We start from the raw sequence: 25,593 nt of genomic DNA on the forward strand, positions 1-25,593 counted from the left end.
GACACATTAAAATACAATAATTCTAATTAAAAGATGTAAGGGTAATTTAGGGATAATGGAAACTAAGATAAAAAAGTGCTTGCACTCCCTAATGCAAAGATTCAAACTTTTTATATACTAACTAGTAATGATAATGATAAATGATAATGATTGCTCTGAATTCATGCGTAGCTTTGTCTTGAAGAGCTGCTGGTGCAACATGATGGGATTGCTTAGTTTATCACTATTTTCAACCAAAGCTGGATAATTTTTACTGTTGGCATGATCTTTTCAAAAATTCCGTGACCAAATTTGAGAATGCTGAAGAATTATTCTCAAGCAACTGAGCTGGAGTGTCATACTCAATAATTTTACCTGCATTAACCAACAGAGCGGTTATAGAAACTCAAACCTACACTACTACTGATGCATTGTGTAATTAGAGTGACATGAAGCATAATTTGTTCAATTTGCATTCACGTAATCGAAGAATTTGTGCCTGCTGCCTCAAACTTTTATGAACTGTGAACCCGGTGATGCGAACTGCAAAAACACACCTACTATGCATAAAAATATTAGACAGCTTGGATATATCCACAGGCTATCTTTCGTACATAATCTCAAAAAATTCACCATATTATAACCTCAGCCTTGCATGTTTTTGAAGGTTCTTGTCCACTTAATTAGCATTTCATATTAAGAGTTGTGCTTTCGTGCAATTGTTTCATTTGTGCTAACCTTCCCCAAGAACCAGAACGAGGTCATTGTCAATGACTGTAGGTATTCGATGTGCCACGGTTAGTACTGTGCACCTGTTTGTTTCTGCTCTTATTGTCTTTTGGATTAAATCGTCTGTTGCGGTATCCACTAAAGCTATGGCCTCGTCCAGTACCAAAATTCTCCTTTTCTGTAACAATGCCCTGGCCAGGCACACCAGCTGTCTTTGCCCAACACTCCAATTTTCTCCATCTTCTGCCACTGTTTCAATTGCCAAGTTTAACAAATTCAGCAAAATAGAGTGGTATATATTTAAATTATTTCAAGACCATCTTCCTTCATTCTTTGTCGTGTGCTTGTGTCCCTATGAACTCGCTCATTTTTGTTTATTGTGAGGGTGATGGAAGGAGTTATACAATTGATTTGGGAGCATACCTGGTGCGTCAAGAAGCCTTTGATCCTGTTTTACTATCTCAGCTAGATGGCATTTGTGCAAAACCTGATGAACTAACTTGTGATAGTGAGAATTAGAATCCATATGCTTCCAAATTGTTAAAATAAATGTTGCTTGAGAACTTACCTCCCAGATGTCTTGATCAGAACATAGTTGTAATGGATCAATATCGTTCCTTACAGTGCCCTGGAACAAAATTGGATCCTGTGGGATTATACTTAACTTAGATCTCAAATCAATCAAACCAATCTTGCAGATATCGAGTCCATCTATCAGAATCTGCCCATCTGAAGGTTCCACCACGCTGAATAGGGCTTGGATCAAAGTAGACTTTCCACTTCCTGTTCTTCCTACAATGCCAATTTTCTTTCCAGCTGGAAAGGTGCAGGTGATTCCTTTAAGAACTCTCGGAAGAGCAGGGCTGTATTGCACATGGAGATTTTCAATTTCAATTCTTCCATGGGGTGGCCATTCGGAATAGGGTGGGCAACTCTCACTAACTAATGAAGCTTCACTAGGTATATGAGTGAATTGAAGAATCCTCTCAACAGCTATCATTTTGTTCTCAACATTACAGAGGTTCCATATAACCCAAGCTTGGAGTACATTTAGATTCAAACCATAGGTGGCCGCTAGTCCAGCCAAACCTATGATCGGCTCAATAAATTAGATAATTTAGAGTGAAAAGGGGTAATGGTGCAAGAAACCAAAAGTTAAGAGAAACCAAAAGGGGTAATTTAGACTGAACTTTCTTTACTTGTGGTCGCAGCAGAGTCATAGAGGCAAACAGGAAAAGTGAATAATTTGAAGCAAACGAACTTCATATAAATGCAGTTTCTTCTCTTAGCTTACCATTCCTAAGGTCTTCCTTTTATTCCTTATTTCATATATAAATAGGGTTGATTGAATCAGGACCAATGCAACTGGTGATACTTCATATGGCTCATAGAGACAATATAAGCAAGTTGTACCAACATGTCATAGAAAAAACAATATGGAAGGAAATACTTACTAGGGTCTATTGCAGACCGTAGAATGGTCACCAAGATGACAAGGAGAATAAAGAAAACAAGGTTGAACAGGAAGTTAATCCTAAGACAAAGCCATTCCATTGTGGATGAGTTGTAAACTACAACACGAGAATAATCATCAACGAGATGCAAATTTTTTTTTGAGAAGCGATTCTCTTGATTGAAGCAACAAATTGTTGCAGCCCCAACAACCGATTCTGAAAAATGATGGAGGATTGGAGCTTTCTGAATACCAACCATCCTTGCTAGTTCTCTGGCTGTGGATATATAATAAGCCTACAAAAGTAAATGTCTTTTGTGATTGACCATTTAGCTTAATCATGTAATAGCACCGAAGTTGTGGTCTTGGCGTACTAAACTCCCTTTCCCTTAATATGTCTCTTAAGAGATTTCAACTTGTTTAAATTGAAGTTTACGGAGATCAACTTACGATTCTAATAAAGAAGTCAAGTTACCTGATACCACATGAAAATGGCCAGGATAACAAGGAAGAGGAAGAAAACCTGCCACGCGACATGGGACATAAGGATGATAATACTCAATAGCTGGATAAGGGCAAATGCTAGTCCAGCTAATCTGTAGGGAATATCAGTGTCCACTACGCTTTGATATGTAGAAGACTAAGAAATCACCAACGAAACTTATTCAAGATAATCGCTATCCGAAACTGTAAGACAATAGTAGACAAGTAAGTTGAAAAGGTAAAAGTTACTAGGGAAAAATCCACTTTTCGTCCCCAAACTTTAACTCAGAGACACATTTCGTCCCTCAACTTTCAAGTGGTACACATTTGGTCTCTGAATTAATTTTTTTTGGACACATTTGGTCAAAAAACGTTAATTTGTCGAAATTGAATGGAGAGGGTCACGTGCGTTGCGCGTGGCCGTTAAGTGATACACAGTACTCAGTCAAACAGTCAAAATCAAACAAAATTTACAGCCTCTCCCCAATTTCATCTTCCCGTTCCTCGCTCCTCCATTTTGCCATCTTTCAACTACACATTCGAATCCAAAAATTAGTAAATTGGAGGTTATCGAATCGCGATTAAAGCCAGCATAGGAGGAGTGATGTCGATTCAGAAGTAAGAATTGAACGATCAGCCGCCGCCAACTTACGGTAAATTTCTAGGATTTTCACATTAATTGGTCACCATAATAAATTATGTAAATTTACCAACTTTTGTGGCTATAATATGTCAATTTGGTCCCTGATGTTTGTGTTGTGGGTGTATGAGTGAGAATCTGAGTTTTTTTTTGTGAAAAGATTAAATATTTTTATTTGGCTTTGCCGGAGCATATATGTTAGAATAATCTGCATGTGGTCCCTATTTTCGATTATGATATTTAAGATGGGTCCAAGCTGTTCGCATTGTTGGTTACATTCTTGCTGCTATGAGTTGCTTTGCCTGATTCATTGATTTGTATGTGAATTTTTTTTTATCAGAACAAGGTTCTACACTTATAACACTAAAGTGTCACCACGGCGGGCTGATCTCGTACACCCCTCATCCAAATTATGAGGGTGGAGATGTTTGTGTCATTGACTATTTAGAAAGCATAGGTTTAAATATTTTTGAAATAGATAGACTCACTGAAGCTGGTGGAGTGTACGGACATAAAGTGTACTATGTTTGGGATTGAAAAATCAGCAACTTTATAAGGATAGACAGTAGTAGACAATTAAATGGATATATTAAGACGAATGTTGGTTTAATTAGGAAAATTATCCCTTGAGGTCTCATTCCATGAAATCTTAGTTCAACAACTAGACTATGATCCATATAAAATTAGTGATGATGAAAGAACTGATGGCTGTGGAGTGAATAATACAGCTAATGATGACCATAGAAGGGAAGGAAATAGCAATGGAGCTGATGGGAAAAAAAATAATGAATGTGATTCAGAGAGTGAAGCTTTCTTCTCTGCAGTGGATTCGGATTATAGTATGACTGATATGACTAATGATGATGATAATGAGTTCCATGAAAATTTAGATGACACTGCAGAATGGTTAGGTGTAGATCACCATAAGACTGATGTGCAAAATAAGACAATCGAAATTGAAAAAGATGACAGTTTGGTGATGCCTGAAGATATAGATGTTGCCCCTGATTCTGAATTTGATTTTGAGACTGTCCATGAATCAGATGAAGAAATAAATAGAAGTGAAAATGTTGTGTTCAACCCAAAAGACATGGATAATCCACAGTTGAAATTACAAATGTTATCCAGTAGTATAAAAGAATGCAAGTTGGCTGTGACTAATTATAGTATTAGACAAGGTAGGCTATGTAAATTTGTGAAGCAGGATAGATTAAGAGTGAGGGCTAAGTGTAGAAGTGAAGGCTGCCATTGGGAGATTTATGCAAGAAAATTGGCAGATGAGGGTAGTGTGCAAATCAAGACAATTGAGGACACTCATACATGTGATTTTACCTATGACAATCCACTAGTAAATTCTGGATGGATTGGTAGAAAATATGCTGAGAAGTTTAGGACTAATCCAAATGTGAATATGGAGCACTTTAGGAAGACAGTAATGAGGGAAAATAAGTGCTATTTCTTTAAAAAACAAACATATAGAACTAGAAATAGGGCTTTCAAGATTATTCATGGCAGTGAAAGTGATCAATATTGCAAGTTGGGAGTATACATGAATGAAATTCAGAAATCTAATCCTGGTAGCTCCATTATTTTGAAGACTGTGGATGAATCTACAAGCACAGCAACACAACAACAGAGGTTCCAAAGGCTGTATGTGTGTTTCAATGGAGTGAAACAAGGATTTTTAGATGGTTGTAGGCCTTTGATTGGAGTTGATGGTACATTTTTGAAAGGGTCAGTTGGGGGAGTTCTATTGATAGCTGTTAGATTCGATGTTAACAACAGCATCTATCCAGTTGCATATGCCATAGCAGAGGGAGAAAACAAAGAATCTTGGGCATGGTTCTTTAAATTGCTGAAGGAAGATTTAAAGATAGAGAGGGATTATGAGCTGACAATCATGAGTGACAAGCAAAAAGGCCTAATTCAGGCCTGTGACTTTGTTTTTCCAAATGCAGCTCACAGATTTTGTGTGAAACACATGCATGCAAACTTTTCAAGTGTTGGATTCAAAGGAGAAGCTCTCAGAAAAGCGTTATGGACTGCTGCAAAGGCAACTACACCAGCTGAATTTTTCAACAAAATGGAGGAAATGGTAGCAATTGACATTGATGCAGCTAGGTGGTTTGATGATAAACCCCCAGCTCAATGGAGTAGAGACTTTTTTAGCACTTATCCAAATTGTGATATTTTATTGAATAATCTGTGTGAGTGCTTTAACAGCAAAATAGTCAATGCTAGGGAGAAACCAATCATTGAAATGATGAAATTGTTGAGGCTATATCTGATGCAAAGGATCCAGCAAAATAGAGACTTGGCTAGATCAAGATAGAAAGACAATGCGTACTGTTCTAGGATCGTTGATAGAATACAAAAAAGAATGGAGAAGGCTACCCAATGCTTTCCTTTCAAGTCAAGTGATGATCTGTATGAGGTTTCCTGCCCATATGGTGATCATTCTGCTGTCAACATCAAGGAGCAATCTTGTTCATGCAGGAGATGGGAATTGATAGGAATTCTCTGTCCCCATGCTATATCTGCACTTTGGAGTGCAAAAAAGGATCCAATGCAGTTTGTTTCCAGCTGGTACACAGTGGAAAAATACTTGAAGTGTTATGATGGCTGTGTGTCTCCAATGAGTGGAGAAAGAAATTGGAAAAATATTGGTGTAAGTGGTCCAAAACCCCCCCTGTACAAGAAACCAGTTGGAAGGCCAAAGAAACAAAGAAGAAGAAATGCAGATGAAGAGGAGCAAGCAAAGGAAAAGCAGTATACCAAGAAGAAAATGAGTAGAGTTGGACAAATCATCAAGTGCCGATATTGCATGCAAAAAGACCACAATATCAGGTCTTGCCAGCTTAGGAAGGATGAGCAGAATGCTGCTTTTACTGAAGCAGGTCCAGCAGCCTCCTAAATTCCAGGGAATATTTCTGCAAATGTTGAAGATGACTCCAGAGAATGTAATGAAGTTGAAGTACCACTTACATGTACTCCCCAAATTTGTGAGAACAACTTAGTTGACATGGTAGCTAATGTAGATATTAGTTTTACATTTTTCTGATATTACTGTTACTACAATCATTCTTCAACTTATTACTAGTTTGTTTCATTGATTTTGCAGAAAAGAAAGAAGAAAAGAAAAGAGGCTGCAACAGGAAAAAAAAAAAAGTAAACGATTTTGCTATTTTGATTATTTTCGCATTTGGTCACCTTCCCACATAATGTTTTTGTTGCTTTTGCAGAAAATGAAGGATCAGGGGAAGGAGGATGCAACTACACCAAATGAGGTTGTTAATGGTATTGGCACAGTAGCTGCTCTATCTTCACCAAATTTATATGAGGTTTTTGGCCTATGAAGGTCTCAAGTGAAGTATAGCCAGCCTTTACACCTAAGAAAAAAAAAGATGATGTCCTTCTCAAGATAAAGTCTGGACATTTGGATATTGCAGCTGGCAGTGTTGCTGGTTATTCTGGACTGAAGGGGAAAATAATGAAATAGTCATACATTGCATTGGCAGATACCTTAGATTAGTCTTTTGTTGCTATTTTTTTGTGTCCATGACAATGACATAATGACATGTTAGTCTTTTGTTGTCGTAGATCAGCTTTTGGCAGATGCCTTAGATTAGTCTTTTGTTGGTGATAGACAATAACTTGTTAGTCTTTTGTTGCCTTAGATTAGCTTTTGGTTTATGTCTATGGTCCCCAAACAAGTGGCAAACTTGATGTTAATTTTAGTTGTTGAAATGGAAATGATGATAATTTATCCACATTGAATGGTTTACAACTGGATCTCTCATTCATTATTACTGACTTGGTATTCTTCTGGAAAGGCAACACAAGTAAATTGCTAAAGTCAAAAGTAAGACATTTTCATTCATTACCAACAATTCGCCCAGTTAAACAAACAAAAGCAGGGCCAATACTGCATTACATATACTACTTCTACAATCTGCCATCTGCCCAGCTATTATTTCACTCCAACCAGCATTACTATTACAACAATTCGCCCTAAATCCTATTACAACAATTCGCCCAATTAAACAAACAAAAACAGGGCCAATACTGCATTACATATATTACTTCTACAATCTGCCATCTGCCCAACTATTATTTCACTCCAACTTGTGCATAAACTTTCCCTCCTTTGTATGTCGACTCTTTCCCCCAACAACTAATACAATAATAAGCATAGCTAGCAAGAAGATAATGCAAATCAGAATTTTTTCCCTTCTACGCTTTTTTTCAATTGTTTCCTCCATTCGATTCATCTTTCTCAGCAAATCAGGTATGATGCTCCTTCTTTTTACACAGATTGGTTCGTCGAACCATTCAAAATATTTATATCTATCCGGTTTCTGTAATACAATTACATTTGTACATCATCAGAAATCGAACGAATTTTCACAATTGTCCTCCACAAAATATCCAACAAAATAACAAAAGCTTACCGGCCATCGTGGACAATCATAAAATCTTCTTCCAGGGTTGTCATCCCCCCCAACAAGTGGTCAATTTTGCTTTTAATCCACACCCACACACGACACGGCAGCTGCTGGACGAATTCGAGGAGGCTTCCGAGCTTCTGGACCTCATTTTTTAGGGCAACTACACTTGATTCAACTAAGTTCTTACTTGTACAAACCAATCTAATCAAACACTTTTCCCCACTTGGCTCAATTTCATCGTAGAATGCAATTTTTTAAGTTAGGATTTTCAATTACAACTTTTTGTCGCCGGGCAAAATATCAGAATGGAGGAGAGAACGGGAAGATGAAATTGGGGAAATTTTGTTTGATTTTGACTGTTTGACTGAGTTTTGTGTATCACTTAACGGCCACGCGCAACGTACGTGACCCTCTCCGTCCAATTTCGACAAATTAACGTTTTTTGACCAAATGTGTCCAAAAAAAATTAATTCAGAGACCAAATGTGTAACACCTGAAAGTTGAGGGACGAAATGTGTCTCTGACTTAAAGTTTGGGGACGAAAAGTGAATTTTTTCCAAAGTTACTAACCCGACTGAGGATTCTGCTCGAGGGTGCGTTGTTAAAAAATGACAAGGGTGCACGAAAAATTGACCTTGTCATTCCAAGGACGAGGTGCTGAGCAGTCTCAATTGCCACAGTTGACAGCAAAAATGCCCTTGCCAATATAAAAAGTGAGCTTCCAGTAGACAACAGAACAAAAATGCCAATCAATGGCTTGCTTGTGACCCTGCCTACTTCATTTGTTCCCCAAGCAATCCAGTAATTACTGGCTATCTGTAGTCCCTGGAAGAAAATCTGACAAAAAGGCATAAGAGGAACAAGTGCTCCTTTGTATGCTGAGGTGATAAATGTTGAATAAACATGCCATTTGACCCGGCCAGTTTCTGTTTTTTCATGCTGACTCATCTCCGAATGCCTGGAACTCATGGTGAAGTCTTCATATTTTTCTTCAATGACTTGAGGTTGATTGTCCTGATGGTAGCCTTTGACTATGTGATAACTCTGTTGGGGAGTTGTTACTTGATTCAAAGTTTTCGTATGAGCTGCTATTTGTTGAATAAGTTCGTCATTGGGATCAGCAATTAAACTTTTATACTTTCCTGATTGAACAATTCTGCCATCTTTCACCACCTATATCCAAATGATGCATAATTGCACATAAAATAAGAAGTAATCAAGGAAAAATCTGAATAACACTCAAGAATTGTTGTGCGTTCAACTTACCAAAACGAGATCAGCAGCATCTAAAAAATTCCAACTGATGAGTTACATAAATCACAGTCTTAGTGCCTAAGAGTTTCATCAAACATTCCTGCAAAACAAATGGACAGTTAAAAGCAAGTCTAATTAGCTTCGCTAGCAGAAAACACAAATATGGAGCTGAACTGAGGATCTTAGGCTGATTGTTTAGGTGTTTCTTGCCTTGAATATATGACTTCCAGTGTGTGCATCAACAGCACTGAATGGATCATCAAGTAAAAGTATATCTGAGTCACTGTAAATTGCACTTGCCAGTTGAATCCTCTGCTTTTGTCCTCCACTGAGGTTCATTCCTCTTTCACCCACTATACTTAGATCTCCCTTGGGCCATATCTCAATATCCCGTCCAAAGCACATGCTCTGACGACTTCCTCATAGAAAGTTATCTTCATTTCCTTGCCAAACAATACATTGTCTTTGATAGTCCCCGTCTGGATCCAAGCACTTCGTGAAACAAAGGCCTTTGTTCCAAAGGTCCTGATACTTGCACCAGAGCTCCTAGGAATTTCTCCAAGTATACTATAAAGTAAACTTGACTTGCCTGATCCAACAGAACCATAAATAACTACATTGTAACCCTTTATGATTCTTATTCTGCCAGTGATCTTGATTGTGGGCTTCTTTGAGTTATTAGCTCCCCATGAATATTCTCCAGCTTCAATCTCGACCACTACATCAGATGGATTAAGAGCATCATAGCATATTGGCTTGTTCTGATCATCCTCAATAATGAAGTTCTCTATCCGATCAACTGAAACTTTTGTTTGTGCAACCATAGAGATTAGCTCTGGTAGATTGTAGATGGGTTCTTGGAGGATCCGAAAAGTTGCTAGAGCTGAGAGAACTGTCCCTGATGATAGTGGTGTCTTCAACATGATGCACACGCCAAAGGTCACAACTGAAACTAAAGTTGGTGAAGCCCAGAAGAGAAAAGCAATAGCTGAGCATGTATAAAGGTATTTCTTCAGCCAACTTCTCTCAGTTTCTCTTAGTTGGATCAGCCTCCAAAAAATTGTAGACTCCCATGAATGAAGTTTCAAAACTCTCATGCCCTTCAAGGTCTCTGAAGTAGCTTTGATTCTCGAGTCTTTAGCTTCCATTATCTTGGAGTGAAGTCGCCCTTGCATATTGGCCAATGGACTGTTGCTCAACATCACCAAAATTGTGGTGCAAAAAGCAGCAAAAGAAGGAGCAGCACCAAGATTCCTGTACAAGATAATCAAGGCAAAGAGAACCTGAACTGGAAGCAACCAAATTCCATGAATGTACCAACAGAAATCTCAATTTTTTCAACATCCACGTTGATGAGATTGATGATTTTACCAGTGCTCATTCCACCAAATTTGATTGACAAAGATTTTTGGTAAATCAGCACAATGAGAGCTGCCCTAAGTCGAATCCTAATACGATGAGCACCAAAATACCAATGTCTTTGGGACACTGATTCCACTGTCTTTGCAAGCAAGAAAATGAATGCGAGAACCAGTCCTTGGTGCTGGTTTGAATCGTCACCTTTTGTTGATAAGAAGTTCACGAAACTCGTGATCAGCAGGGGACCAACATATGAAGCAAGTGTATTGGCTCCTAGAAACATCATGCAGTAGCATGTCAATTAGTAGTAAAGTTCAATCATTAATCTGTTAAGAAGTTTCTTTAAGTTTTTTTGTTTCTTTCAAATTATCTACTTGCTTCCTCATTTTCTTAAACATGAAAATTGTTGGAAGAAAATATAAATTTACCAGCCTGTAATCTTTATCCTTGTTCTTAACATGTATGCAGCAGGATAAATTTTCGAAGCGGGTAACGGGCCAGAAGTATAGAAACATCTCATTTGCAAATTTTACAGAATGAAGCGTTACCTGCAAAAGCTGCATTAAGAGCAAGAGATTTCCAGATGGTATGAATTATGGCATTCAACAATGAAGATTTCTGTTTCTTTGGGTTGCAAAGAGACTCTTCCAAAGAAGAAAAAGCTTGAGCTGCAGTTTCGAATTTTGGAATAGAAGGTACATGTTCCAGTTTAAGTTTTTCAAGGTAACCTATCTTAAAGAGAGGATTGAGCCAAATAAATGTGAGTTTGCTCCAAATCCCAGCAATGGAAAATGCATCCAGGTGTTCAGGCTGGTATTCAACCTTTTTCTCAAGAAATTGTTGTTCGGTATCATTACGTTCCTTGGCAGAACGGTTAAGCAAAGCATTGAAGGAGAGCAGAATTGAAATCGGTAAAGAAGCAATATCAACTACGTTGATTTTTGGTAGAATTTTGGGCAACACTATGTATTCAAACTTGTCAAGGACGTGGACAGAAACAAATAGTATATCAAAGATGCATGAAATGAACCACCACATGATAAGCACCAATGGCCATCTTTTCTGTTCTTCGCGAGTTCTACCAAAAGAAATAATGCAATAGCACAAGCTAACATGCATGTCAGGAATGTGAAGACAGAATCAACAGTAAAGGTTTTGAGCCTCCAGAATTCATAGAAACTATATCCAAGATACGAAATGGCAATTACGAAGTTCAACAAAACAGTAATCTTGTTGAAAATTGTTGATTCTTGAAGATTTCCTCTCTTCATTCGTTCACTTTCTCTCCACCTCTTCCACGTCTCTTTGAAAAGCCACATGAGAAGCACGAAGGAGAATACCACATTGATCAATTTTAGAGTATATTCCATCAGGCCAAACTTCAAAGTCCAAGAAAAATCTCAGTTCAATCAACTTCGCAGCTTAACCAGAAAGTGAAAACTGCAGCACAGGGTTGCCACCAAAAACCATGCCAAAGCACAATGTTGTTCTGTTTTGTGCACAACAAATGCAAAACCTTAGAAGCTAGCATAAAAAGCATGATAATAATATATTAAAGGACAAAACATACCATAATATATGCAGTAAAGGAACAGCCCTTCAAATTTGGAACAGTATTGGGATGTCATATATATTCATGCAGAGCTACTAAGAATGAAGAAAGCACGTGGACCTTATAAGTAGGTGAGAGATGATGAAGGGGAATCTGAAGATGAGACACAAATATGCTTGTAGGGGACCGGAGTCTTTTAAGTCTTACTTGTGTCCTTGTGTGGTAAAAGCAGTCACGTCAGCAGATTCTCCGAAGAGAATTGGACCTATCCCTAATTCCCTATCCTTATGCATCTTAGTTCTCTATTACTGGTGGATTCTAGTAGTGCGCTTGGCTCTATGGGATTTCAGAAAAAATGGGACCAAAAAATCATAAATGCCTTTGCAAATCTGTGTTTGTGAACACATCTTTCCATCTCACTCTTTAGAGGCTGTGAAGTGTCAACCCGCAGACTAAGAATGTCTTCATATGTGTCTCCATATTTTCGTTCTTTTGTTTTTTACATGTAAACAGATTTATAGAGCTCACGGAAACAATTCTCGTAATAAATCACTGAATCCCATGTTGGCTTTTTTGGACCTAAAATCCCGTGGTTGGATTAAATGGCGAAGTGCATTCTGAGATAAGATACACTTCGGTCCTTTTATTTTATTTCGTTATTCTTAATTAGAAATATCATGCATGCAAAAGAAATTCTGGAACTACTAGCAAATGATTGCTTGAAATGATTAGCAGAAAGAGTAAGTAAAAGACAAACTATTCAGGTCACGTATCAAAACTAGTATTTTGTCAGAGTTCTATGAAGCATGAGAAGTAATTACGAGTTAATGACTGGATCCTTGCATGTTGTTGAATCAGTCTAGAAATATATCTGACGAATTTGCTGCTCATATATATACAATTTCAAACCATTCCTTTGAGTAAGAAGAAGAAAAGACAGTAAAAAGTGATTGCCCTTTCTAGTGATGAAAATGGTAATATTCGTGGTGCTGGTGGTGAAACAACACATAGCACCATCCCATCAACCGGTAGTTTAGCATTACTTATGCAACGTAGGGCTCTCTAGCAAGGAAAAGTTATCGCATTTACTTAGCCTTGATTGTGCCAATATTATAATGGGGCATGTGGCCGTAAGTCATTTGCAATTCTTGATTGACTTACCTTATCAGAAGGAACTGCGTGGCTCCTAATTGTTGGCGTGTGGAGACTGCAAAGAAACGTACTATTCCTATGTGTCCGCTGCATGCCAGAGTAACCAGATAAATATATGACGGGACGGGTAAGGTATGGAGCACAAATTGTGAACTGTGAAGTTGCTCGCTTGCAAGTTCGACATGGATTTGAGAGCCATTATTATATTTGTTGCCGCAGCCATGATGGTCCGCGACACAATTCAATAAAGTTTGCCATATCTGATTCCTTGTTTTTGCTGGCTATCATGTGCTTCACCATAAGACACAAGTAGAAGAGAATATGAAATTTTAAATTTTCAACTTGGGACTCGAGAGTTCTCAATTGCGTAACAATATGATACTTATAAGCAGTCCACTACTATTTCTAAAACCTCAGTGGATCGATCATGTTGTTGGGTTACATGTTACCTGCCTGAACCTACTGATTAGCTTTATCTGAAAAATTATTAACCCCAGACCTACATGCGACAGATAATGTTCTTAAGTTAGCGCTAAATTAAGCAGACAAGCAAGGCACCAAGATCGAGTCCTCAGCAGTTTAGCCGATATATAATATGAACAGTCCAAAATGTTTCAGTCTTTTTGCTTGTTCTTTATGGCGTCTCTTATCGGCTAAGATCAGACGAATTTGCATTATTCAGCTATCCACTACAGTATACGTTAGAGAGAGTAGCTAAAAGTTCGTGTATAGCCATTAACTTAGAATTCTTTTATTAGAATGCTCCCGCAGAAGACCTCAGTCATGATTCAAATATTTTGAGATCATATCTGGGAAGTTTCGCAGCATTAGAACAATGTTTGTTTTCTTGGGAAGTTTTACTGATTTGGAGTGTCCTACTCCTTTTCTGTGGTCAGTTTCTGGTACTTTGTTAACAATAGTAGACTAGATTGCTTTGCTTTAGCCATTTCCATCTGCCTTCACGTACAAACAGCCATGATCTTCTCCACAGTGCTTCTTTGCAGCCAACCAAATCTGACTGCATAACACTCCATGCCATAAGTGTTCCACTATCACTTTCTACAGTTCAGCGGCAAGAGTTTTCTTCGCAGGCAAATGCTCCTCTTCTTCTCCTGTCAAATTTGGGCTGAAGGTTATATTAAACACATGATATGACAAAACAGGATAGTAGCACCCGCCGGCCCCCCCACCACAAAACCCGGAAGGAGCCACTACTTGGGAATTTGGATTAGAATTAGGAGTGAAGTGTATGCTTGCTTGCTTTTTCAAGTGCGCTTTCTTTGTCTAACCGCTCAAAATATTCGTTGAATTTTGTTAGTTTGTCCACAAAACATTCTTTCTTGTCAAATGAGTTAATCTTTTGGAAGATAATACCCAGAACATATAAAAAGCTTCTGTAGAGAAGTCTCTTTAGTCGAGTTCTTTATTTGCTGCATGAGAGAGATAGCTATCAGTGCATGTCTTTCCGAGTACGTTCCTTCGAAAGAGAATAAAAGACATATGTTGTTTAATTCTAGAATGTTAAGCCAATTTAGTGTGTTTTATCGGTAACTCTAGAATGTTTAGAATGCATGTATGTATATGTATATAGAACCGTATCCTTGAGCCAATGAGTTCATCAACTGGATGTAATAAACCAGATATTTGTCGACTCGATTAATTTGTTGTGGCCTACTCATCCGGGCAAGAGATATCGAGCGTCAACTTCTAAGACCTTGGTACAAAACATTTCAACTTTTGGGTGGTCCAGAAGTTCAGGCCCGATTCATTCCCGCAATTTCTATTTCCATTTGTCAGTGCTCACTGAAGCCTTTTTCAGCCAAAGCCCACCATCTATCAATAAAATTGACAAAAGGAATGATCAGTTAAGTATCGTACAAATATTCACAAAATGAGGCAGTTAATGAGCACGTAGTGTCAACAATTTTTTTTTTTTTTTTGGGGTTTCTTCAAAGGGGTGTCAGGCTATCATCACATTTATGGCTTAAATCAGAATCTGGTGAAAGACAGAAATTTTTGAAAGAATTATAGCAGAAGTTATATCTTTTTCTTTTTCTCTAACAAATTTTTACGCTTTCAATCAAAACATGTTTTCATTACCTTTTTATTTCATGCACATCAAATCGTTATCGTATATATAAATATATTTTTTATAAAAATAACAATTCAAATAAGCTCTAGGACGAACAAATATATGAAAAGACCTGGTAGAACCAATGTAGAAAAACTAGGGTAGACAAATGCATGAAAAGACTAGTAGAAGAGGAGAATTCTCGAAAAATAAATTGAACAACAAAAAACAAGTGAAAGATTTATAGAATTGCAAAACATGTTACTCGCATATTAATTCTATGAAAACACTTCTTGACATATGAACTATAAAAGAAACTAAAAATGGCAGTGCTATACCAGGGATAATTGTTTATGTAAAGTGTATTACACCAAAAGAGTCCTCATGCTTTACAGTTACCCTATACTAACCTTCCTTATGTTAACAAAATGATACGAGTCTCGACCCTCAAAGGATAATCAAAAACACAATTCACAAGTCTGGATTTAGAATTAGGTTCAACGTTTGGGATGGAAATTCTTTAACCAATCTTGGACCGTTTAAGAAAGATTAAAATGGGTAGAACGACACCAAAATCAAGTGTATTGTTTGATTTGATAAGTCAAAAATCACCTTAGAACTACTCTAAGATGTTTAAGGATAATTTTCACAAGCTAAAAGAACTATTTCTCATAAAAAAGAAATTTTGAAATTTTTTGATAAAATTATTCTTCTCTATTCTCTCTAAAGAAAACGCCGCAAATTAGACTTATTTATAATCTTACAAGATTCAAAACCTAGTTCTATTTGGAAATAATATAAGTTTTTTAATTCGACTAACAAGACACAATTTTCTAAACCTTAATAATAGTAGTATTTGTGTCAAACATGCTAGAGATGTCTCAATAGACTTACAAGATCCAAACAAATGCTAGAAAATAGAAAATAACTCAAAAACGCTAAAAATTAGGAAAGCTAATTCGACAATGACCGGCCTGGGACATTAAATCGGACATGAGGCCGAACATCACTAGAAGTCACGTCAAAAAGGAAGCAAGATGGATCCACGGGCGGACCTGGTCGCGTTTTTGCTTCTACTTCATTTTTTCGTGCTTTTCTTAGCCAACGAGCTACCCCAATGCCTTCCAAGTTGAACCAAATAGATGTGTTTGAAACACCATTAGCAGCTTGGAAAGTTCGGACCATAGAGACAAAGTAATTCTTCACTTTGGTTGGTTTCGTACTCACATCAAAAAACTTTTTTTCTCCAAAAGTAATCCTAAAAATATTAATTTAAGGAGATAAATTTAATTTTTGAAACATGAAAAAAAAAAAAGAAGAAATCACTCTAATAATGCCAAATATTCACTGAAGAACCAATTAAAATGGGCTTTCATCACTTTTCAGAAGGGCCCAGACAAAACCCCGGGCCCCAAATATGGTGGATATTGGAAAGGGATTTGCCCAGCACCAGTCAAGCCGGGTTAGAAATTGGAGCCCCGGAGAAAGTAGGCTCCGTTTTTGTCCCACTCAGATTCAAGTTCCCAACCGTTAAATCGCCAATTTCAAAACAATTCGACCGTTAACCAAATTACAAGTAGCCGTTAACGCGCCACCTTTGCTTTCTCATTTTTGTCCAAACCCTAAACCATTTCTTCATATTCATGTTCCTGTATCAATTATCAAGAATCGAAACCCAACTAAAAGTCCTCTTTTGTTTCTTTGATAACCCAACCGTATATTGAGCACCATTTTCTTGGTATTTTTCTTTCATTCATAAACCCTTCAGAAGTCTGTCATTAAATTTCTTGTTCGAACATTTCTCAAATTTCTCAGACCTAAGAAGAAAATCATGGCTGCAAGAATAGCCACCAAAGATATCATCACCCTTCGTGGATCAGCAGCAATAGTCAGCGAATTCTTTGGTATGTTTGATCCTTATTTCATTTCTTTAATTTTCCCCAAAATTTTACTTTTCTTAAATTCTTTAGTGGTCTTGGTAAAATTGTACCTAACTTTTGTGTTTCCTGCAAATTCTTTGCAGGTTATGCAGCCAACAGGTGCAGAATTTAAATACTCAGTTTTCCCCTTTTTTTTGGGTTGGGGTCTTGAATGTAGAATCTTGGATGCTAAGTTTTTTTTTTTTTTTTTTTTGTTCCTCTTGATTTAGCATATTGTACAACCGCGGAGTTTACCCTGAGGAAAGTTTTGGAAAGGTGAAGAAATATGGGCTACCTATGCTGCTTACTCAGGATGAAGGTGTCAAAACCTTCATTTCAAACTTAACTTCTCAGCTTTCAGGTAATTCTGGATTCGGGCTACTTTAATTCTCAATCTCTATTTGAAATTGCATGTGACTTAAAGTTGTTCAATTGGAACTTTGTAAAAGAATGGCTGGAAGCTGGGAAATTGCAGAGGGTAGTCCTTGTCATCATGAGCAAGGCCAGCGGTGAGGTCCTAGAGAGGTGGAATTTCAGTATTGAGACTGACAGCGAAGTGGTTGAGAAGGGGTATATTTCCTCCTCCATCCCAGATTCTTTTTGTCATTTTGGAAAAGGAAATTGTGCTCCTATGCTTATGGATTCTTTGGTTTGGTATCAATTTCAGTGTCTCAAGGGAAAAGAGTGATAAGGAGATTATGAGGGAAATCCAAGCTATCATGAGACAGATAGCTTCCAGCATTACTTACTTGCCGTGCCTGGATGAACCCTGTCAGTATAGAATAGAGTTCATCGGGTTATCTTATTTCTTGAAATCTATTTATTTATTTATTTTTAATTTTGGGATGGGCTAAATGTGATGGTTTTTGTTACTGAATGCAGGTGTGTTTGATGTTTTAGCCTATACTGATAAAGATGTTGCAGTCCCATTTACTTGGATTGAGAGTGATGCTAAGCTGATTGCGAATCCACAGATGGTTAAGTTACATTCCTTTGACACAAAGGTAGGGTCTGCTGGGCAGAATCAGTCAGAATATAACCTTAACTTGTTGAAAGTTTCGCAAATTTAAGTATTGAGGTTTGTTCTTTAAATGCAGATACACAAGGTTGACACTTTGGTCTCTTACAAGAACGACGAGTGGGACGAGCCATAACTTTCAAATCTGTGTTGTTTCCGTCTTGGTTTTATTCAAATTGTGAACTCTGGTGAATCATTGATTCACATCTTGTTGCAGTGGTGTGTTCTGTAATAGTTGATTTGTTAGGATGAGCAACTTGTGAATTTGTTTTGTGAATCATTGATTCACACTGTTAAGACATTGATGTATTTTGTACTGGTCCATTTTTTTGGATGAGCCAACTGCAACTGAGAACTTCTGAATTTGATCTTCTGTTGTCCCTGCCATATATCACACTTTCAAGTTTCATCTGGTGAGTTGTCCTCCTGATTTTGGCTGGCTTGCTTCTGAACTCGACTTTCAATTTGGGCTCTGCACATATATGCTCAAAGTGCCTAAAACTCGCTATTGCATTTTTAATCTCTTCGAAGGTCCTCAATTCGGAGCTTTTCTCCGCATTTCATCAAAGCCCTTAGAAAAGGGGTTAAACCCTTATGCAAAATCCTGTCGCCTTTAGGTTTTGAGCCATCAATTTTCGTGTTGCTCTTAATCCTCTGTCCCAAGTTTCTGTACAGAATGTGCACTTGCATCAATCGGCAGGTCCCAAGTTTCTTGGACCTCTAGCTGCAAGCGCTACTATTATTTGAATGCGAGCTTTTGCAATCTATAAATATATTTTTTTTAAAAAATGACGCAGCATGACGAATATATCTAGCTATTCTCTTCCCTGTGGTTAACTAGTGCTAGGGGAAATTCTACGGCGTGGTACTGTCATCCCACTTTGATAATTTTGATTTTTTCCTTACACAATTTTAAAAAAATTAGTTAATTTTGTAAAAAAAATAAATCTAATCTAATATTTTTCTAAAATATCTTTATATTAATATTAGAAATATCATCAATCACTATACCCTTTTTTTTAAATTTTTTCAATTTAAATTATAGGATTCGAATTTGGGATCTCTCACTTACACATCATCTCCCGAATTACCCAGCTCATCCCTCTCTCCAATCACTAAACCTTTATATTAATTACAGCAGTAATAATGATGATATATATCAAAGTAGTTGTTGGTGTGGAAAAGTTGATTGTATTAAATAAGATAAACTATATTTATTAATGACAAAATATATTAAATGAGGATAATTTAGAGAATTTAAATGTTAGCTATATTCTTCAATTGGAAGGTAATCTGCAATTTGGAACAAAAGAAACATATCACATTGTAAAAATAACAGTGTGAACAAAAAAAAAAAGAAAAAGAATCATGAGATACCATAAGTATCATATATTACATGGTAGATGCTCCCCTAATACTAGTATAATTATTCATTTGGTTGCACTTTATCTTCATTTTTTGTGAACCTTAAGACTTTCCAATTTGAGCCCTTAAATAGTTAATGCTGTTCATAAATCCATTTAGCAGGAAAAAAAGGTTTTCCGGTCTTTCCAAATACAAGAAAAGGCAAAAATCTGGAAAATGCGAAATTCAAGGTGATAAATAGTACCAACATCTAAACAACCAACAAGAATTAAGACCGTCCCAATTACTACTTTTCTCTCCGACTCACTCTCTAATTAGTCCAGTATCATGTACGTGTCTGAGCAGCCCCCTCGAGCCATCGACTTCTACAAAGAAGAAGATAATCCCGAAACAGCCACCGGAGATATGATCATCGAGGTCTCCACAGCCAACAACCACCTCCCTCCGCCCCAGCACCGCCAAGTCTTGGGCGTCGGAGGAGGGGGTGACACCACCAGCAGCGGTGGCGAAGACAACACCAATACAACTCACCCATTATCTTCTTCTTCTGACTTAAAAGCCCCTAAAAAACGAGCTGAGACGTGGGTTCAAGAAGAAACTCGAGCCCTTATTAGCTTAAGGAGAGAAATTGATTCCTTATTTAATACTTCGAAATCTAACAAGCATTTGTGGGACCAGATTTCTCTGAAGATGAGGGAAAAAGGGTTTGATAGATCTCCAACTATGTGTACTGATAAGTGGAGGAATTTGCTCAAGGAGTTTAAGAAGGTGAAACAGAATGGGGACAGAAATGGGTCCGCGAAGATGTCGTACTACAAGGAAATTGAGGAGATTCTGAGGGAAAGAAGCAAGAACAGTAGCAGTTACAAGAGCCCTCCTCCTACTTCTTCCAATAAAGTTGATTCCTTTATGCAGTTTTCTGATAAGGGTACGTTGTAGAAAAGAAATTTTTGAGGTTGAATTTGCACTTGTGTTTTATTGATGATTTTTTAAAAAAAAGTTAAGCTAGTGAAATGGAGGAGTTATAGGGACCGTCAGTCCTACTTCTTGTAATAAAGTTAATTCATTTATGCAGCTTTCTGATGAGGGAATGCATAAATTTAACTGTTGTTTCTTCTTTTATTTTTTATTTTATTGAATTTGCATCTCTTGGTCTTGCGTCAAGGAAATTTGAGTCAAAGTAGTAGAGGGAGAAACAAGAGCCCTCTTCCAATTTATTGAATAATAGAAGTTTATTCCTTTATGCTGCTTTTGGTAATGGTTAAGATATCTGGTGTCTGGGTTGCATTTCCATTTCTTTGTACTGTAATGAGGAATTACAAAGCAAGGAGTCAGAATGGAGTATAGGGCCCTCTTCTTAATAAGGTTAACATGAATTTTTTTGTTTTTCAACTTTTGTTGTTTTTGTGACTTTATGTGGCTGGAGGAAATGCAATGAGAGATGGATTGAGTTTCTTTTCTGGTTTTGATGTTTCATGATGGTTTGCTGTAACACTGCGAGGAAATTGCTATTGAATGGACTTCAAGCTAAACCTTGTAGTTGTCTTTACTGTTTTGCGTGTGTATTTTTGTGTGTGCGCTCATGCATGTGTGTGCATGTTTTAGTGAAAACAGAATTTCTAGGAAGAGATACTTGTTGATTTATAGGAAAACTTATTGCTTGTAATGCAATCTTATTGTCCTATTTTACAAATGCAGGTATTGATGACACCAGTATTACATTTGAAACAGTCGAAGGTTTGTTATATGTTAAGCTTTTGTCATTTGTGCTAACTGTCAATTGCTTTACTTGAGTATAGTTTAGATAACAAATTACAAATAACCAAGTTTATGTTGAATTTGCAATTCCTCGCAAATGTTTGCCCCTCCCCAAGGACTTTGATAAACTGCATGGACTTTTGCTGAGGTTAGCACTACTGAGAACTGTTTAGTAGTTAAGTGACAAAAGTTGGTTTGTTTGATGAAGGTCCTTCACAAATTAAAACTGCTCACAAATTAGAATGGCTAGCACATTCAATTTCTACTTTATAGTTTTGGTAACTAGGAAGTTGCTTGTGTTGCCTTGTACGCGCTTAACATGTTGATTCACGTATGATTTTGATAATTTAACTTGAGATTTAAAAGCAAAAAATAATATAGAGAATTTTCTTGCTGGTAATTTTCATGCATGGATTTCAAAATGTTTGACTGCACAGTATGCTCTTATTTAATGATATTATGATGCTTAGAAGTATGCTTTGTACAAAGTTTGCCCCACCAGCATATGATCATAAACCAGTCTGGCTTGGTCTACTTTGCACATAGGTATGGCACTAAATGTTGTATTTGTGTCTATAGCCAAAACTGTGGTTTAAAGATTGGAGAGTAGCCAGTATGTGTAAAACAGAACATAAATGTGTAATGGATGAGAAACAGAGTACATGAATAAAAAATGAAAAATGCTAGAAACAAGGAGAGGAAGTTTCTAAATGCCTCTGCATCTGTTCCATACAGGGATCAGATTGTTAAAAGAGAGCAGGCATCATTCGTTGGTTAGATCTCATGGTTCTTCTTTTCCTTTAGTCATGTTGCTTAACCTTGAAAGCTGACAGTTTGCTCTTAACCATGATCTGATTTTGCCAACATTGGGTAGTTTTTCTTGTAGATGAACTCATAAGCATATCTTCTGATTCCGAAATGTACTAGATCCATTTGTCTGGAAATTTCTTCATTTATGAGTTGGAGTGGTCTGTCCATTTGACAATCCACTGCAGTGCTAACTCTGTGCTTTTGACATCCTTGGCATGCAGGTGATGGTAGGCAGCCCCTTAACTTGGAAAGGCGGTTGGATCATGATGGGCATCCTCTGGCCATCACTGCAACAGAAGCAGTTGCAGCTAGTGAAGTTTCCCCCTGGAACTGGAGAGAGAATCCTGGAAATGGTTAGAATAATGCATCCAAATTTCAACAAGCAGCATACAGTTTTTATGCTTCTTATAAATGTTGCTTTTGGTCGGGGATGCAATTGATTCCTTCTTAAACATAACTCTAATCTATTTTTTGGGGCTGGACAAAACCATAGTTATCTTCCGGTAACAAGATGGATATGTGTGTGTGTGTGTGTGTGTAAATCGTGCCCCTATCATACTCAGTGGCGCTAATTCCTTGATCGAGAGTAATCACCCAATTAAAATTAAAAGAAAATATTGAGATCTTGAAAACACCGTGATATATACTATGCAATAACCTTGGATGACTATGACTAAGATAATAATTTGGTATTTGAAATGGTAGCTCTACAGCCTTGAGGTGAAGTCAATCTCAAGTCTCACACAAATGATTAGTTTGGAAGTAACATTCTTGGTTTAGGAAGGTTTAGGAATAGGCAGCCTTACCCTTTCAAGTTGAGGCAGGGCTATGTACTTTACGTAATGTTCTATTAATGGTACTAGCTCGAGAGAGTAGATACGGAAGCTAAATAGGATAGGGCAGCTATTGTTTCCAAAGAAGAAATGAGTAGTCAAAATAAATGTTTAATGTAAAATTTGCAGTCTGCTTCCTTTGGAAGTTCACTCTCGCTGGTTATCCGCGATCTCAGATGAAAACTCAATAAACTTGGTAGTGAACCTTGTGCAAATTCGATTTGGTATTTCTTTTCTTTGTAGCATAGACAGTCAGATTTCAGTAGCTGCGGAGCACAATGTCATGGACTTGGACAAGTCTTAAGATCTGTAATAATTTTTTCTTTCTTGTTTTGTTTCACTTTGTCCTTGGGCAGGTCATCAGAATGCATCATATGAAGGGAGGGTCATATCTGTCAAGTGGGGGGATTACACAAAAAGAATTGGTATAGACGGCACTCCTGATGGCATCAAGGAAGCTATCAAGGCCACTTTCAGGTTAAGGACGAAGCGTGCATTTTGGCTGGAGGATGATAATAACATTGTCCGAACTCTTGATAGGGATATGCCCTTGGGGAACTATACCCTCCATGTTGATGAAGGTAATGCTACACTTGTATGCTTTTTAACAGCCAGAAGATGGTTAACGGTCCTGCATTACACTTCTAAAGCAATTCACGGTGATAAATTAGTTCCGACCAGTGTTCTTGCTATGGTCATGGTGATGCACATTTCTTTATTCTTAATTATAAAATAGACAAATATTACTAGCATTTTATAGTAATTCTGGACTGAGGCCTGGTGTAGATTGTGTTTGGAACTAAATACCATGGCCCAGCTCTCAGGTCTGACATTTAAATTCTTCTGGTGAGATCTCTTTTAAGTAATTCTTCTGATTCGCAGGTCTGACAATTAAATTCTGTCTGTACGAGGAAGCAGATGACTTGCCAGTGCACACTGAGGATAAAACGTTTTACAGTGAGGATGACTTTCGTGATTTTTTGTCTCGTCGAGGATGGACGTGTCTGAGAGAGTACGATGGTTACCGAAACATCGATAGCCTGGATGATCTGTGTCCTGGTGCAGTGTATCGCGGTGTAAATTTAGGGTAGAATTAGCAGAATTTAGGAACTTAGACCCTGATTTGGATTTCAAACATCGTACCAAAACAAGAAAGTTAATTCTCGAAATTGCGCTTTGTTGGTCTGGCCTGCCCCTGTCTGGGACGCTGTTTGCGTCCCTAAAACGAGATTTTATGTCTGTTGGCTTAATTACGTTTTGACTGCCTTGGAAGGTGGTTTGGCCAAATGACTACCTTGTACCCCTGAAAGTAACTTTTGTTGAGTATCTCAAGCGGAATTAATGAAGAGAGGATATTGTACCTTGCAAATGTATTTACTCTGGACAAAGAAGAAGAGAGAAAATTTCAAATGGTACCCTCTTTTAGACCGTCCATCATTTTTAAGCGCAGCAACTCTTCCTTTCATAGTCTATTATACAACTAGAGGTGCAGATTAATTTCAGGATGGACGACAGAGGAGAGAGAATCAAGCAATGGTTTTATTTGTTTGCATATATTTTCAAGCAATGGATCAGAGTCATTTCCCGGTTGTAGACGAGAGCAACTAGCTGCTACTTAACCTTTCGGCTAATCTCTCCCTTAGCAAATCCCTGTCTGGGCAATGTGCAAAGTGGAGGTTTGAGGAGACCGGAAGAAAAATGGATGTGTATAAATCTGAAGGCCTTTCTTGGGCTGACCAATGGGACCCCGAACCCCTACCACCTGCTTCAGACAATGAGAAGAAGAAGGGGAAAGGTGGGTCTAACAAGAACAAACTTGGGAAGAAGATTTTGACCCTCAGCTGGATTAAAAGCCTCGGCAAGAAATCCCAGAAACAATAATGAGGATTTGATTTAATACAACTAACCTCTCTTGTTCTCGGATGTGATTTGTTGATGGAAAAAACTCTTGGAGCAATCTTTTCTCATCCTCCCTGGATCAGCTACCAAGTTTCATATATGGATCATTGCTTGTAACTTCCAAATTCTATATGGTATGTAGCACATTTTTCTTGTTCATTTAAAGCCTTTAGATAAATGGAAGGTTAATCTCCATTCCAGACCTTTATAGCATGGTTTAGTATGTTGTTCTTCTTTTATATTTGTTTTTTCCTCCACTACAGCTCCCTCTGGCTTTTGTTGGCATATTTGTGCATGGCGGGTTGCAATTTTGCATGCAATACATCATGACGATGTGAAAGAGTTTTTAGAATGTATGTTCTCCATATATTTCATAGCACCCTCCCTCGAACAAAATAAACACAGGACGAAGCAGCAAATTTTAACTTTCCAATACTTGGAATTATTCAATCAATTAATGCAAGTTTTGTTTCACATTTCCAGTTAATTTATTTATTGCGCATTATTTGATTATCCCTTATATCACACGGGGAAATTGTAGAGAAAAGAAAACTTGTTATACAACTTTCCAATCAGATAGCCAATTGAGTCAGTGGAACAATTTCTTTAATTAAGCTCTCTATTTGGAGAGATATGCAAAATGGAAGTCCACGGTGAGAAATAAAAGCGACCATATACAACTCCAAGGTGCTTTCTTCAGCTGACCGGAGGAACCCAACCAAGAACAAGGGTAGGGAGCAGATTTTGTCCCTTCACAAGGCATGGAATTTTAGACAAAGTCAAGAAGGATATGAATACAATTATAGCTCGATAGTTAAGATAGACTGTATATCCTGATGAACAGCTTTTGCAACACTCTTTCTTGATTTTA

The 25,593-nt window shown here is 37.5% G+C and overlaps 2 protein-coding genes and 1 pseudogene across 2 annotated transcripts; 2 read left to right on the forward strand and 1 right to left on the reverse strand.

Annotated features, from left to right (window-relative positions):
* Positions 1-89: 89 nt before the first annotated feature.
* LOC113754284 lies at positions 90-11,829 on the reverse strand (annotated as a pseudogene).
* Positions 11,830-16,725: 4,896 nt separating this feature from the next.
* LOC113753446 (mitotic spindle checkpoint protein MAD2) lies at positions 16,726-18,464 on the forward strand. Its single transcript, XM_027297601.1, has 7 exons — positions 16,726-17,024; positions 17,144-17,159; positions 17,270-17,400; positions 17,489-17,609; positions 17,707-17,810; positions 17,922-18,043; positions 18,137-18,464. Exons 1-7 carry the CDS (start codon positions 16,952-16,954, stop codon positions 18,191-18,193), a joined length of 624 nt encoding a protein of 207 aa, XP_027153402.1. The 5' UTR covers positions 16,726-16,951; the 3' UTR covers positions 18,194-18,464.
* A 1,226-nt stretch (positions 18,465-19,690) lies between these two features.
* On the forward strand, positions 19,691-24,238 carry LOC113751072 (trihelix transcription factor GT-4). Its single transcript, XM_027294930.1, has 5 exons — positions 19,691-20,350; positions 21,121-21,159; positions 22,212-22,343; positions 23,180-23,404; positions 23,706-24,238. Exons 1-5 carry the CDS (start codon positions 19,750-19,752, stop codon positions 23,912-23,914), a joined length of 1,206 nt encoding a protein of 401 aa, XP_027150731.1. The 5' UTR covers positions 19,691-19,749; the 3' UTR covers positions 23,915-24,238.
* The last annotated feature ends 1,355 nt before the right edge of the window (positions 24,239-25,593 follow it).

This window comes from Coffea eugenioides, chromosome 11 (genome assembly GCF_003713205.1).
Source record: "Coffea eugenioides isolate CCC68of chromosome 11, Ceug_1.0, whole genome shotgun sequence".
Taxonomy (NCBI): Eukaryota; Viridiplantae; Streptophyta; class Magnoliopsida; order Gentianales; family Rubiaceae; genus Coffea; species Coffea eugenioides.

Excerpts from the sequence above, each read along its gene's own strand:
- LOC113753446 (XM_027297601.1), top strand. The coding sequence starts at position 16,952 with ATGGCTGCAAGAATAGCCACCAAAGATATCATCACCCTTCGTGGATCA. Across the intron at positions 17,811-17,921 it reads GCCGTGCCTGGATGAACCCT|GTGTGTTTGATGTTTTAGCC; the intron begins GTCAGTATAGAA and ends TACTGAATGCAG. Across the intron at positions 18,044-18,136 it reads TACATTCCTTTGACACAAAG|ATACACAAGGTTGACACTTT; the intron begins GTAGGGTCTGCT and ends CTTTAAATGCAG.
- LOC113751072 (XM_027294930.1), top strand. The coding sequence starts at position 19,750 with ATGTACGTGTCTGAGCAGCCCCCTCGAGCCATCGACTTCTACAAAGAA. Across the intron at positions 20,351-21,120 it reads TATGCAGTTTTCTGATAAGG|GTATTGATGACACCAGTATT; the intron begins GTACGTTGTAGA and ends TTACAAATGCAG. Across the intron at positions 22,344-23,179 it reads GAGAGAGAATCCTGGAAATG|GTCATCAGAATGCATCATAT; the intron begins GTTAGAATAATG and ends GTCCTTGGGCAG.